At 38.7% G+C, this 15,709-nt stretch overlaps 1 protein-coding gene across 1 annotated transcript; it reads right to left on the bottom strand.

Annotated features, from left to right (window-relative positions):
• Positions 1-2,851: 2,851 nt before the first annotated feature.
• On the bottom strand, positions 2,852-9,226 carry LOC115661898 (disease resistance protein RPV1-like). Its single transcript, XM_056311122.1, has 4 exons — positions 8,540-9,226; positions 7,346-8,441; positions 5,920-6,249; positions 2,852-5,833 (listed from the first exon to the last, which is right to left on the bottom strand). The coding sequence occupies exons 1-4, from the start codon at positions 9,145-9,147 to the stop codon at positions 3,503-3,505; spliced, it is 4,365 nt and encodes a 1,454-aa protein (XP_056167097.1). The 5' UTR covers positions 9,148-9,226; the 3' UTR covers positions 2,852-3,502.
• Between the last annotated feature and the right edge of the window lie 6,483 nt (positions 9,227-15,709).

The following is a 15,709-nucleotide window of genomic DNA, read 5'->3' as shown; positions in this document are numbered from 1 at the left end:
TGTTGATGGCCGCGAGGGAAGAGAGGGAGGAGCTTTTTCTAGTCGTACTGGATTTTACCGTCTTGGAAGGTGTTAGACTAAAATGTTGCCGTCATCACGGTCCTTACGCTTGTTAGTATTAATCTATTCTGGCCACATGTCTGACGTATGATATGACAGCACTCGTTTCTTATGTTTCGTTTTATTTCTTTCCATTGCTTCTGCATGGAAATTTCCTCAGATATTGTCTTCTTCCTTGGCAGGGATTGCCTTGGATTCTTTTGTGTATTGAAATTTCCACCACATGAAGGCAACGATTATAAGCGCGTGGTCACTGTTTTCCGTCAATGAATTATCAATCTATATCTAGCTTGACAAATTTAAATTATTGGTACGATTCTGGCTGCCAGCTGATTCAATTAGACAAATTGAATCAATGGAGAAAAAATTGACATACTGAGATAATGAGAGCTCTCCTAATCAGCACTGCACGACTTTTTTTTTTCTGTGGCCCCAAAGAAAAAGACCCACCCACTTTCCGTGATACTAGGAGAACTGCTATTTTCACACACAATATTAGCACAATTTCTTTTTTTAAGAGACGAGACTGCCCTCGTGCGAAAATCCTTACTATTGCTACTCATCCTCTAAAATACAATAGAAGTACATTCGAAATTATTGATCTCTTTCACCAAATTTTTTTTTTATTGATCTCAAAATATGAACATAAACTTAATATATTCTACATAAAAGTACTTTTCGGAATCATAGTAATCCACAAGAAGGAATTAGCTTTTGCAAATTATGAGGAATTAGAATTCTGGAATTTCTGTGGATTAAAGTTCTATTGAAATCCTAAGTGTTATCTATATATACTAACATAAAGTCAAAAACTCGAATTTGATGTCCTTCCCAGAAATATTGAGTATACCTTTGACTGATACTATTTTCTTTAATGAATAGGATAGGGTAAAACTGTTCTTTAAAGGACAGAGATGGAGAGCATAGTTTTTTTCGTTTTTTGCCACTATATGCACCAATATCATTGAAGATGGACAGAAGAACAGAAGAAACTGTCGTGGAAGTTGTGAATGAGAGCTTGCTACTAACTACCCATTCATAGTCAGAAACAAAAGGAATCTGATTCAAAAGGAAGGTGAAATTGGGTGTTTCAGAAGCTAATTAAAGGTTGAGTCTTGACAGAACTTTGGTATTCAAAGATGTGGCCTTTGACTTTGAACAAGGAAGAACTAAGAAGGGATCAAGGGATTTGGAGCGAGGAAGGAATCTGCAGAGGTCGAGGAAGGAACTGGAAGGAGTTGTCGTGGAGTGAGAGAAGTCTACCTGGAAAAGAAATTAAATAAAAAAGGAAAGTTAAAAATTCCAAGCATTAATGCATTGAAAGGGGTACGGTGGCCACCACCATGAGAGAAAATATTGAGCAGTCCCGGCTGTCACGGCAGCGACGATTCCCTCGCTCATCGTTCGCCACGTGTCCTGTGGGCCACGTTTCAGATTGTTTCTCGGTCACTTGCTCTTTACCATAAACACCCTCAGCTTCATCTTCATCCTCTAGTCAATACCGCCATACCCGAATGGTAGGCGGCCACCTCCCAACGCACAGTCAACTTTTGTGGCATGAAAAAATAAAAGTGAATGACGTGCCGGCACGTTCTTACTACTTTTGAGTCAATTACAAAAAAGAAAAAGAAAAAAAAATGGTCCCTCGGTACGTAAAGTTATAATCTATTGTTTCTTGTCTGGATGCACTGACTGAGCGATGTGGTCCACGTCCTAATATATAATTGAGGAATCAATTATCTATTTACCAGCAAAACAAATGCATACGTGTGTACAAAAATACATTCTAAAAGAAAAGAGAGTGCAAGGTCTCGAGTTCGAGCCTTGTGTATGGAGCAAACGGCGTTGGGAGAGCCACTCCCTTGTGGGTCCGACAGTGCTCGCTTCCGGATTAGTTGGGTTACCTGTATATCGGAAGGTCATAGACCAAAAAAGAAAAAAAGAAAATAGAAAAGAAAAGAGAGTGTTATTTGAATTATTTTAGTTAGAAAAAGAACTTTATTTATGGCATATTCTCTTCTCTTTTGTTGGTCGAATATCGCATATTCTCTTCGGGAGCAAGAACAAGGCCTTGGTAGTAATAAATTAGGCACTTTGGTTTTCTTCTCCGCTAGATCAATTCCACGCTAAAGATCGAGTCATAAGCTTTTCGACGTAGCCAAAGTCATGGTGACCGGGTTTTTTAAAAAAGAAAATAGGGATAAGTGCATTGTAAGTCTTAAAATTTATCACGAAAGTGTAATTGAATCCTAAAACTTTCAAAAAATACAGGCTTGGCTTCTCTGTTGATAATTTTTATCTTCCATGGCATTCATTCAGTTCAGATGCTACCATCTTAACTGTGATGATGCACATCATTAGCTCATGCGTGATGCCACATGAGTGAACTGATTTCAAGACACGCCACCGTTAGAACACTGACAAGAAGGGGCAATTCTTTGAATCAAGGCATCCGAAAAGAGTCTTAATACAGGAAGAGCACCATGCTAGACTGACCAGGGATTGGGAAGTTGAGCAACATGAAACCATGAAAACAGTACCAAAATTTACAACGACAAGGAGCAATTACAAATTATTGAGCATTTGTTCTTAGAAATTATCAAATAACATCATTTTGAACTTAATATCCTAATATGTAAACAATCTCAAATGCATAGAAGTCGCATTCCACTGTATTGATGGCAGCATTCGTAGTGACTGAAGGGGGTCATGGACCAAGAAGTCAGCTATTTTATCAATCAAGCATTCTCAGGACTAGATCCAATCTCCTTGTAACCAGCTGCGTCATTCTTCATACCCAAAACATTTTCATATCTGGTTTTAGTAGCGAACTTATATAATCCTTACATCACAATTTTCAACTGGAATAATTGAAAAGCCTTACTCTGAGACTTCCAGATGTAGTAGAAACATCCACTCCGTGCCACTTTTAGAGCAACTTTGCAAAAATAAGAACCGTTTTAGTTCTTTCTTAACCCGAGAATCACCAGGACAACATCCACTAGCTTTACTAATGAAGCGCAGCTCTAAAACTTGTCACCAGAAGTAGGAAGTTTAACGAGTGAGAATTCATATGAATGCACTTGCTGATACAATATAAACTTTGTTTCTAGACATTAGGAATCACCAAGTGATTCAACACTGCTTCTAATAATCTTCCAAGCATCAGAAGCAGACAGAGAGCTATTAAAGGAAGCTGCGCAGACAACAGTATCATCACCATGAGAGCTTGAATAGAGACCAGAAATGACAGTAAAGCTTCTACTTCAGCATGAAGACGCAAACCTGAACCACAAACGACTCATTTTGAAAAAAATTTCCAAAAGAATTCTAGATTGTTGTTGGGCATTAAATTAAACCAATACACTAGATTTAAAGAAGAAAGATTACAGATTCTTGGACAGTCCCGTCCCAATTTTGAGCACCATCAAGCATATAACTCTCAGAGCTTTTTCAACCTTCCAATACCATCTGGTAGCTTTTCTATGTTACTATGATCAATATCCAGAACTTCCAAATTTTTCAAATTTTCTATCGATTCAGGTAAATCCAGTTGAGTCAACAATTTCAACTGCCCAATTGAGTCGGGGATCTCTCTCAATTGGTGGCAGTGTCCCAATGACAAGCACTGCAATTCCACAAGGAACCCGATGCTATCTGGAAGTGCCACAAGCTCGACGCAGCCTGATAAGACAAGGGTCGACAAATTCACCAAACAGCCTATTGAGTCCGGAAGTCGACGCAATAATATGCAATCCTTGGCACTAAGTGTCTTTAGCTTCTTTAGGTGACCAATGGAGGAAGGAATTTCTCGTATCATAGTTTGATCTAGGAGAAGTTCCTCCAATTGTTCTAGTTTACCCATTTGAGGAGGCAGCTCCTCCAGACCCGAGCATCCACTCAAGTCCAGTTGAGTCAACAATTTCAACTGCCCAATTGAGTCGGGGATCTCTCTCAATTGGTGGCAGTGTCCCAATGACAAGCACTGCAATTCCACAAGGAACCCGATGTTGTCTGGAAGTGCCACAAGCTCGATGCAGCCTGATAAGACAAGGGTCGACAAATTCACTAAACAGCCTATTGAGTTCGGAAGTCGACGCAATAATATACAATCCTTGGCACTAAGCGTCTTTAGCTTCTTTAGATGACAAGTGGAGGAAGGCATTTCTCGTATCATAGTTTGATCTAGGAAAAGTTCCTCCAATTGTTCTAGTTTGCCCATTTGAGGAGGCAGCTCCTCCAAACCCGAGCATCCACTCAAGTCCAATTGAGTCAACAGTTTCAACTTCCTAATTGAGTTGGGGATCTCTCTCAATCGGTGGCAACGTCCCAATGACAAGCAACGCAAATTCACAAGCAACCCGATGCAGTCTTGAAGTACCGCAAGCTCGACACAGCCTGATAAGATGAGGGTTGACAAATTCACCAAACGGCCTATTGAGTTCGGAAGTCGATGCAATAATTTGCAATCCTTGGCACTAAGCCTCTCTAGCTTCTTTAAATGACTGATGGAGGAAGGAATTTCTCGTATCATAGTTTGATCTAGGAGAAGTTCCTTCTTTAGAGAACCGATGGAGGAAGGAATTTCTCGTATCATAGTTTGATCTAGAAGAAGTTCCTTCAATTGTTCCAGTTTACCCATTCGAGGCGGCAGCTCCTCAAGACACAAACATCCACTCAAGTCCAGTTGAGTCAACAATTTGAGCTTGCCAATTGAGTTGGGCATCTCTCTCAATCGGTGGCATTGCCCCAATGATAAGCACCGCAGATTCACAAGGAACCCAACGCTGTCTGGAAGTGCCGCAAGCTCAACACAGCCTGATAGCACAAGGGTCGACAATTTCACCATATGGCGTATCGAGTCTGGGAGTCGATGCAATAATTTGCAATCCTTGGCACTAAGCACCTCTAGCTTCTTTAGACAACCGATGGATGAAGGGATTTCTCGTATCATAGTTTGATCTAGAAGAAGTTCCTTCAATTGTGTTAGTTTACCCATTTGAGACGGTAGCACCTCAAGACACAAACAGCCACTCAAGTTCAGTTGACTCAACAATTTCAACTCCCCAATTGAGCTGGGGATCTCTCTCAATCGGTGGCAGCGTTCCAATGATAAGCATCGCAAATTCACCAAACGGCCTATTGAGTCTGGAAGATGGAGCAATAATTTGCAATCCTTGGCACTAAGCATCCCTAGCTTCTTCAACCTTCCAATACCATCCGGTAGCTTTTCTATATCACTATGACCAATATCCAGAACATCCAAATTTTGCAAATCCGCTATCGATTCAGGTAATTCCTTGATCATCGTCCACGACAAATCCAATTGAGTTAGAAATGCCAACTTCCCAATTGAATTGGGGATCTTTCTCAGTTGGTGGCAGCGTCCCAATAAAAAGCACCGCAAATTCTCCAAATGGTCTATCGAGTCCGGAAGTTCGAGCAATAATTTACAATCCTTCACACTAAGCGTCTCTAGCTTTTGTAGATAACCGATGGAGGAAGGAATTTCTTTTATCATAGTTTGATCTAGAAGAAGTTCCTTCAAATGTTCTAGTTTACCCATTTGAGGCGGCAGCTTCACAAGACACGTACATCCACTCAAGTCCAGGGAAACGAGAGTCTCCACGTCTCCAATACAAGGATCAATTTGCTCTAATTTGTCACAATCTCTGAGGATCAAAATCTCCAAACTTTTAAAAGCGGAGAGGTAGAAAGTACTTTTTAAAGAACAACAACCTTTAAGGTTGAGAACCTTCAGCTTTTCTGCCATCTGTAAGATAAAATATATCGTATGGTTCAGCTGGGAGTTGTTCTCTACTCAAGAGAAATGAACAAAAAAAGTGTTTGTTATCATACCATCATTGAACGCCATCCTTGCCAGTCATCTGAAATCGAGCTTCCTGACAAATCGAGTATGACTAATTCCCTTACATGTAAGTTGTTTGCTGCGAAAGTTGGGGGACACTTCCCCCATTTGAGCCATCTTAACTTGGAAAATATTTCATTAAAATCTCCAGTAATATTCACATCACTCATGTGAAGTAACCGCAAGCTCGGTAAGTTTCTAAATTGTTCACCCGTAAATTCGCAGCTCCCTTGACCAATTATATCATCTGAGTTGCCTTCGTCAGCAATTCTCTTTGAGTTGCCTTTGTCTAAACAAATGGCTTGAATTATATTAGTACCCTACGAGAAAAAACCAAGGCTCAAAAATATTGCATCTAACCAACTCAATGTAATTATATCAATTTGATCTCGTAAGCCTACTTTTCTATAGAAAGCTCGATATAAATTTCAGTTCCAAACTTATAACTAAAAATTTCCATAAAAGTTCATGCAATTTATTAGTTTCGTTATTAAGAAATACATTAAACACTAATAGAAGTTATCGAGATAATTACAAGGTGCTTCGTCAATTTCACTGACACTTCCTGCAATCAATTTTTAAAATATTTTCAATCCACAACTATGGGAAATTGTCATTCTAAAATAAATAAAATCTTCACACGTTATTTTTTATTTACTTGTTTTCGTAACTACTTTTAGTACAAACAAAATGTGTGCTCTCTAACTAGTTGCACAAAGAAGAGCACACCCATCTATACGATCACATAAAGGAAGAGACTTTGTTTTTTAGGGGTTTTACCCTTTTCTCTTCCCTAAATACTGCTGTCAAAGTCTTTAAGAAGACATTTAACGGAGCAGGAACAGGTGAATTACGAATACCACAAAACAACCAAAGTATAACTTACTAAATCAATGAGGATGACTGATATTCCATTTCAGTTGCATTAACTAAATTTCAAAATTAACGAGGATGATTATCTTGGATTTAGTTTTTTTTTGGTTGGTATCTTGGATTTAGTTGACAAGATCATAGATGTCAGCTGACAACCATAAGAGAGATAAGACTCACCTCAGTTACATTAGGCTTAATTATAAAGCATACCTTTTAATTACCTGGGTCAGTATTCTGCTTCTCTCAATATAGACACTGAAAAATCTACATTTAAGTATTCGCTGGTCAGTTTTCTACATTATGTTCATGAATGGGTTCCCTGTTAATGGTAATGACTTTCTAAACTTCAAAGGCAGAAATTTGACAAGAAACCGCAACACTTACTAAGAGAGAGCAACCTCCTTGCTCCTGATCACGTCAATTAAATAATAAAATGGAAGAGCGTGTTCACTGAAACTCAACTGACATTAATTAGAGGACTAACATCATCTAAAACAAGAGAACATAGACTTCAGAAGCAAAAGAAAAAAAATATGACGTTACCTTATTTCCCTCTAACACTTCCATGGCTTCCTCGTAATCCCACAATCTACTACGTTCGTGAGGTTTGTAGTTTTCTCTACGCACAATTTCCCTACCAAGATCTCTCACTTGCTTATGCATTCCGAGCTCATGATTATCGCCAATATTTATGAATGACAAAGATCTCAGCACTTCAATTCCTACCCTTGGATAAAAGCCGCAGGCATCCCACATGTAGGATGCAACTCTTGCATCATTCCCAATTAAAAGACAAGCAATATCCAGAAATATTTGTTTTGTATCATCCTCCAATGCTTCATAATTCATCCACAACGTGTCTCGCACTGCCCAATGAGCCGAATTTTGCATCTTCTCTATTGTATCTGCCCATATTGCTTGTGTTTTTCCGCACAAAAATGAACCTACAACCCCCAGATCTAAGGGAATCCCTCCTACTGTAGAGACCACAAGACGAGAGAGAGTAGAAAATTCACTTGGAGGAGAGTCTCTTCGAAATGCATGTCTAGAAAATAGGATCAGAGATTGCTTCTCATCCATTTCCTTAGGCTCGTATGTGGTGTCCACTCCACCCCTATCAAGAACACTCTTATCTCTGGTGGTGATAATGATCCTACTTCCAGGTGCGAACCAGTTAGGATTTCCAACCAAAGCCTCTAACTGATTAGTTGTATCCAAATGATCAAGAAGAATTAGGACTTTCTTATCTTTAAACTTGGATGAGATAAAGTTAATTCCATCATCCTTATTATGCAACTGATAATCTTTTCCCAGTATATCAAAGATTAACTTGCTTTGCAAGTGCTCAATACCTTTTTGGTTACATAATTCTCCAACGTCCGCAATGAAGCTATGATGCTCAAATAGAATTAAGAGCTTGTTGTAGATGACTTTAGCAAGAGTGGTCTTACCAATGCCAGCCCTTCCATGAATTCCCACACATAGAGTCTCACTAGAACTCTTATTTATCAATTCCATAACCTTCTCCACACGACTATCAATTCCGACCAAATTCTCCATAGTATACAACAGCATCGCCCCTGTCTTCAACTCTTTCAAAACTTTTTGGACGACCAATTTTACCAATTCTCCTTCATGCCTATCAAATAAAATGAGTTTAATAATATAACTATTAGCCAATGATACCACACAATAGAACTTGGGCATAAACAAGGTGTGCGTTAAAGAATGAAGTACCCATCAGCATCTTTCTCTGATTCCCATCCCTGTAAGAGACTGACTTCTTCGAGCGCTTGCTTCCATTCCTCCACAACCCTTTGGTCGAAACGCCTCCAGTTACAATAATAACGAAATGCCTCTCCAAAACTACCGACTTGATGCTGCACAGCCGCGCGTTCCACTTTGTAGAATATGGGCAACAACCGTCTCTTGCACTCCATCATTTGAACTAGTACGTCAAGGCACCATTTGCTGGCAGCGTAATTCGCGGAGATAATTGGGATCAAAATCTTACTGTTCTTAATGTCTTCCACAAATTCCAGGCCGATGTCCTCGCCTGGGCGGAGCTCACCATCGTCTCTGAAGACATGGACTCCGGCATCGACGAGGCAGCAGTAGAGGAGATCGGCGAAGGCTCGGCGAGTATCGGTGCCTCTAAAGCTCAAGAACACGTCGTAATGGCTTTGAATTGGCAGGATTAACAGAGCAGGCGCCCCAGGGTTCGGGTCTTCCGCTTTTCTGTGTGCGCTTGCTCTCCTCTTATCGAGAAGCTTGTACGCGAGCACAGAGAGAAGGATCGGAGCGACAAGCGCTGCGATATAGTTGCGAATAACGAGACGATGCATCTCTTCCTTGCGCTGACAGACTCTGACTTTTATTTCTCCTTCGAAGTTTTGACTCTCAAGGGTGAAGGAACTCGAAATGATTCAGGAAAATATATATCCCCTTTTGCTTGAGGAAGCCGAGGACTTCTCTTTTTATTTTTTTTTTTATTTTTTGGCTAGAAACTCCAGCGGAGGAGGTTATATATGCCTTTTCCTTGTATATATATATATATATATACACGTTTTTGTTCTGAGGAGGTCTCGGTAATTTCTTTGCCTTTGTCTCTCCTTGTGGGTTTGTTGGGAGGTTTGAGAGGCATTTTCCCTGTAAAAATTCCCTTGTGAGAAAATCTGGAAGAGAATTCGAAGAATTCTATACTAAAATCAAAAACAGATAAAATTGCTTGCCATCTAGCAAAAATTTGTTTAGAAGCAATATTTTGAACATCTTTCTGCAAAACGTTTTTTGCAGATTTGCAATCAATTCTTAGCAAAAATTTTTGATTTAAAAAATCTCCTTGGAATTTTGAAATAGAAAGGACAATAGCAAGAATTTCCTTATATATATAGAGATACAATCACGAGGAATTTAGGAAAATTTTCAGATAAGATTCGAAGTGAGGTTATTTTCTCAAAGTCTGAAGTGAATTTGTCTCAAATAAGTATCTAACTCAATCTCAAATAAGGGTCCAAACTCACTATATGACCAAATCTTATTCACAATCAGGGGCATTTTCGTCAAAAGCCTTTTATATTCTTTCCTTATCATTTTCTTTTTTTTCTCTTCTCTCATTTTCCATTTGTTTTTCTTTCTTTCTTTCTTCTTTTTTCTTTCATCTTCCTCGCATCTGGTGCTTCGCTCTGCATCACCTCCCTTTTGCACAGCATCATCAACCTCCCCACCAGCGAGCTCGTGAGCTTCGCGTTCTCGCGCAAGCTCTCATCAATCTTGGCGACGAGGAGCCGGATTGAAGTTATGCGCCGCCGGTGACCTTCTCCAACGAAGAAATCCTCAGGACGCCTGGGAACTGTTGGTCGAACAGCTTCCTGAGCTGTGACTTAGGGGTGAAGAACAGCCTCTTGATTTCTTGGGTTTTCAGAAGCTAGAGACTTAAATTATCGATTTACGTGAAGACTTAGAACAATTTCATCCCTTTAATGCCACATTTCCTTAAATTTGAGGGGATGTTGGAATCGCGCCCTTCGAGCTCTCTGAAATCGGAGGAGTTTGATGAGAGAGTTGAACTGAATTTTGAGCTTATGTAGTAGAAGAGGAATCAGCGACGTGACGATCATCAGTCACCGCCGGAGCCATGACACCAAAGATCCTATCCTTTGACAACAATTCTCAACTTCATCATCATCGCGGGCCTTTCGGGGCGATATTGGGAAGCCGATACTGAAGTCACGGTTGGGGAGGATTTTATTGTCGGAGTGAATAATGGAGTCAGAGGGAGCTGATGCAGAGCGAAGGACCCGGCATGAGGAGGAAGATAGGAAAAAACAAGAAAGAAATAAAGCTTTTGGCGAAAATGCCCCTGATAGCGAATAAGATTTGGTCATCTAGTGAGTTTGGCCCTTATTTGAGATTTTTTTTTTCTGGTCAAGGGCCCTTATTTGAGATCGAGATGGCCAATCTTTTCACTTCGTACCTTTTTTCAGAAAACGGCATCATTTTATGTCATTATTTGAAATTTTCCCAGGAATTTACGCCATCGAGGGAAACTCCCGAGGTAGCGCGAGGTCACTCCCTCCCTCCGCCAAGTAAGATCGGGGCATTTGTCCCGGGGGATTATAACTCCCTATGTAGCACAGACACGTTCAGGAGGCCAACGTATCGGTATCCGACACGTGACATGTGTCCGACACGAGGTCAATAGGTGTCGAAAATCCGACACGCGGTCAACGCGCCGGACACGTCGCCGACACACGAGTCCGGAATCCCGACACGCGATTCCGACACGCACGGATCAATTTTATAAATTTTCAAAAAATTAGGGGTCAAAATGTAAATATATATATAAAAAGAAAAAAAAAAACGGGAGAAAGAAAAAAGAAACCCTAGTCTTCTCAGCCTTGCCTCCGGCCCTCCCTCACTCCACGACTCTTCTCATCTTACGACAATCTTGCCATCCGACGCGGCCACACATACTCTCGACAGTAGCCATTCTTCCCTCTCGATCTTCTCCCTCTTCGCTTAGCTCGCGTCACAGCTCCGTGTACCAAGAGCCATGTGGAACAGCGCCGGCAACGGTTAGATTGCTCTGCCGGGGACCAACGGCCCCTCCGCGATCCCCCTGTCGCCCGCGCCGTAGCCCTCGTGCACCGTTCTGCCCTCGTGCACCGTTCTGCCCTCGCCCCTTTTTAGTACTCTGGTGTTGTTTCTTTGGTTGGGTATGTGATTTTTGGGAGTTTCCGTGAATGATGTTTTCTGAGTTGTAGGGGTTGTATTTTTTGTACGTTTGCAATAGGGGTTAGGGCAAGGGCTCCTCCTCTCTGCCCTTCTCTGCCGCTTTCATCTCATTATTTGCAATAAGGATAATTATCTTTCTCGATGCTTGCTTGCCAATTATGTTATTTCTAAGATAGCCTGCAAGTTTGATATGCTAGGTCTATTTGGTGCAATGGGGATGATTATTGGAATGGAACGTAGTTGAATTTGTAAATTAAAACAATGAATGATATTAATAAATGGTGGATTAATGTTTTTAGTGTAACTTCATTCTTAGGCTCTCTTTTTTTATTTATTTATTTGTGAATTTGAATCAAATTAATTTGATTGAAATAATCAAAAAATGATAATTTATCATGTATATATAAAAATATACATTTAATATACAAATACGCCCTAACGTGTCGAAATTTTCTATTTTTGAGAAATAACGTGTAAAGTGTTATGTCGTGTCGCGTGTGATTTTGTTCCTACAAAGATAACTCCACCAGTTATGCGGTCGAAACAACACTCAATCATTGAGGCTACCCCCTATGAGATCTTATATATTATCCTTGGACACATCAACGGTAATAGATAGATCCATAATTAATTACTAGGGAAATCACATTCACGATCCCTAAATTTTTGGAAGAGCACTTTTTTGACCTTTTTCCTTTCTTTGGTTATGATTCTTATCGTTGCGCGATAATTTAGGCTCTTTAGTCAAATTTATGCTCAAATTTGCTGGAAATTATTGAGCCACCATCAGCTACTAACATGTGGCTCTTGCTTATACAAGTCTCTAAATGTAAATCACCATTTTACTCCCATTTACACCAAAAAAGAACCAATTTTGGTTATTATGGACAAATGATAAAATTAGTCGATGAGAGTAGATTTTGATGAAAGGTAAAAGTCATTGATGAAAAGAACAGTAAGACAACTTGATCAGTAGTGATATTCGGGAATATTTAATCTCTTGAAGATAAATGTCAATAACTTGAAGAGTATAGTATCGACAACCAAGGATGTGGATTCCAGATACTTCGTCGTAGAATAAATTCTAGCGTGTATCCTTGCTGTAGTTTCTAGGTGCTTGGTTGTTGATTAAATTCTGCGTTGCATTTTTATGTCTTCAAGCTTTGTCGTCGATTTAATTTTGGCAAAATTTGTGTACTTTCATTTCCATTTGAAGTGAAGTTATCGGTTTCTTGTGTACCTGTGATATTTCATGTCCAGAATTGCCACATAACCTCTCTCCTTTAATGAAAGCCAAAGAATGACTTTCAATGAAAGGTACTTCATCACGGACGCAAATTCTGGCGAAATAAGTCCTTTTAGACTGTGTTTGGAATTTTAGTCAGGATAAAACTAAATAAGATAATATATGAAGTATTTTGCTATATCTAATCTATTGTTTGGTGAATCACAGGAAATAGAGATGGTAGGAATCTCTCACTATTCATTGTTGAGTAAACCACAAATGCATAAACGGTGATAACCTCCATTAATTAAATGTATCTCAAATAGTAAAAGAGTTCGTTACATTATTCTAGAGCCACAGGTTAGTCAATGACAAGAAATGTAAACAGGCTATAGCAATATCGACGAGGTAAATCGGCCAGAAAATGTCAAATCCAGTAAGAGAGAAAACATTATTATTCACCTTTGTAATTCTTGAAAAGTTGGTGCTTTGACTCTCTCACCACTTCCGTGAAGCTTTAAGGTGAACAACAAAGCTACGGAGGATAATGGACTTCGACTCTCTGAGGAGGAGTTTTGACGTGAACTAAAAAACTATGGAGAAGTTGTGAAATTTCAACATGAATCAGAGATTCGGAAAAGAAAAAGACATGGAGGGTAGGGATTTTTTTAGAAATCTCGTCGTCCCTCATTCTTTGAGAATTCGAAAGATCCTTTTGCAAATTTGAATTTGTTCATTTAAAAGCTGGGTTACGTCATTTTTATTTACTTATTTTTAATATATTTCCATCTCTTTTCTATTTCTTTTCCTTTTTTTTTATTTCTTTTGTATTCTCATCCATCATTCCTTAATAAAAATTTAAAATAATAAACTATACTCATATACCTAAAATATGTAATAACTATAGATACTAGATGTGTGTGTGTGCGTGCGTGTGTGTTTATTATAGAATAGAAAGAAATTTGAGAAAATAAATAAAAATAGGAACTAATAAAAATGAAAATTGTTGTTTTCTGTTACTTTGAATTTTCTTGTTTTGTATTGGAATTCATTTATTTTTCATATCTAATTATTAATTTAATAAGTTTGTTATCCAAGAAATATAGCTTTTATACTATGGACATGAGAAATCCTATTCACATTTATTCGGGTTATATCCCTTTTATATCCGACTTTATCCTGTATTTGGCATGAACCAAACACGAAATAGGATACATTTTAATTATATCTAGACTTTTATCCACACTTCCAAATATAGGTTTACTTTTTGGAGTATCCAAATTTATTTTCTGTATGGTACATCTTCTCCTTTGCAGTTTTAGCTATGAAAAAAAGTGTTGCAATTTTTATAAGATATTTGACAAGCACCTTGCAGTATCTCAAAAGCTACAACAGCTTATAAGAAGATGTCCCATTTGCGATGAGATTTTAAGTACGTACTTTTACATTTCCATTCTACATAAAATTTAAATGATGTTGGTTACTAGTTTAATACATGACATTTATAAATTTGGACATATATGTGTGTCTTTATAATTAACATTGATAATTGGAGGAACATTTTCACAAGGCACTTAATGTTTGAGAGTTGATATTGACACTTTGATACTAATAGTCTCCTCGCTACATGAAAAAGTTCTTACAATCAATGTAATGCGGATTCATTAGTATTCCTAGAATCAAAAGAATTCCGATAACTTTTTTTAGAAATTTTGCGTATTAAATAGAGAGTTAAAGTTCCTTACCAAAAAAAAAAAGAGAGTTAAAGTTGTTAGAAAACTTAAAAGTTATCTATTTTTTTTCCTGCGAATAGTCCTAGACATGTGTATATGGATTTGAACTCAAGAATGAGGACGCAATTGTTGCATAATGTGTGAGGGTACTGTCAATCTGAGTAAGCACGCTTCTAAAGGTAAGAATCACCCATTAATAGTTGGTCCTGATTTAATATTTTCATAGAATTTTCAATGGAAATATGACAAAAGTGATTAAGTTTTTGTCAAAAAATGATTTATGGGCCATTTTTGTCGCTAAACAAAGTAGAAAGCATTAAAATTGATTGTTGTTCAAAGAACGTGATCAAAAAGCATGATTCGCTTTAGAGGCTTGTATATGTAGACGTGACATGCGGCATTTTCTATTATTTTAAACTGAAATTCGAGGGAAAATTTCAAATAAGAGTCTGAAGTGAACTGCGTCAAATAAAGGCACGAAGTACCCTCATTTTCTCAAATAAGGGTCTAAAGTGGATTTTGTTTCAAATAAGGGCCTGTGCCTGACTTTCTAGATGGTAAGGGCATTTTTGTCTCTTCACTTTTTTGAATTTTTGTCTTTTTTCTTTTTTTCTTTTTTCCTTTCTTTTCTTTTTTCCTTTTTCCTTTCTTTTTTTTTTTTCCTGGTTTCTCTTTTTATTCTTCACCAGTGGTCAGCCATTGGCCATCAGCGAAGCCCGGGGAAGGGCGTTGGGTAAGGCCGCCCTCGCCAAATCTAGGGGAGGGTCGCCTTGCCAGATGCCGATGAGGCCGTCCCTCGCCAGATCAGGTGAAGGCGATCCTCGCCCAGCCCTTCTTGGGAGACTAGCCACCAGCGAAGAACAAAGAGAAAACTAGAAAAAGGGAAAAAAGAAAAGAAAGGAAAAAAACAAAAAATAATTTAAAATGGAAATCGTCTTTGGACGAAAATGCCCTTGACTAGCCGGAATATTTCGTAAGCCAGCGACCGGCGAGGTCATGCCTTATTTGAAACTGTCATGGTCACTTCAGGCTTTTATTTGAGACTGACATGCCACTTCATGCCCTTATTTGATATAAAGTCCACTTCAGATCCTTATTTTAGAAAATAAGAACATTTCAAACCCTTATTTTAAATTTTCCCGAAATTTGATGAAAGGACAAATAATCGTCGAAGGTAGTATAAGGAATACTTTTATGACCATATAAAGTATA

Source organism: Syzygium oleosum, unplaced genomic scaffold (assembly GCF_021117445.2).
Source record: "Syzygium oleosum isolate NSW1041296 unplaced genomic scaffold, Sole_v2.1 Sole_v2.01, whole genome shotgun sequence".
Lineage (NCBI taxonomy): Eukaryota > Viridiplantae > Streptophyta > Magnoliopsida > Myrtales > Myrtaceae > Syzygium > Syzygium oleosum.
The sequence above is the reverse complement of the archived record's forward strand: the minus strand, read 5'-3'. Positions and strand labels throughout refer to the sequence as shown.

Bases quoted from the DNA above. Each gene is read 5' to 3' on its own strand.
- LOC115661898 (XM_056311122.1), bottom strand. From the start codon at position 9,147: ATGCATCGTCTCGTTATTCGCAACTATATCGCAGCGCTTGTCGCTCCG. The intron at 8,442-8,539 runs GTACTTCATTCT...TTTATTTGATAG, and splicing joins TCAGAGAAAGATGCTGATGG to GCATGAAGGAGAATTGGTAA. The intron at 5,834-5,919 runs GTATGATAACAA...TTTATCTTACAG, and splicing joins AAGGATGGCGTTCAATGATG to ATGGCAGAAAAGCTGAAGGT.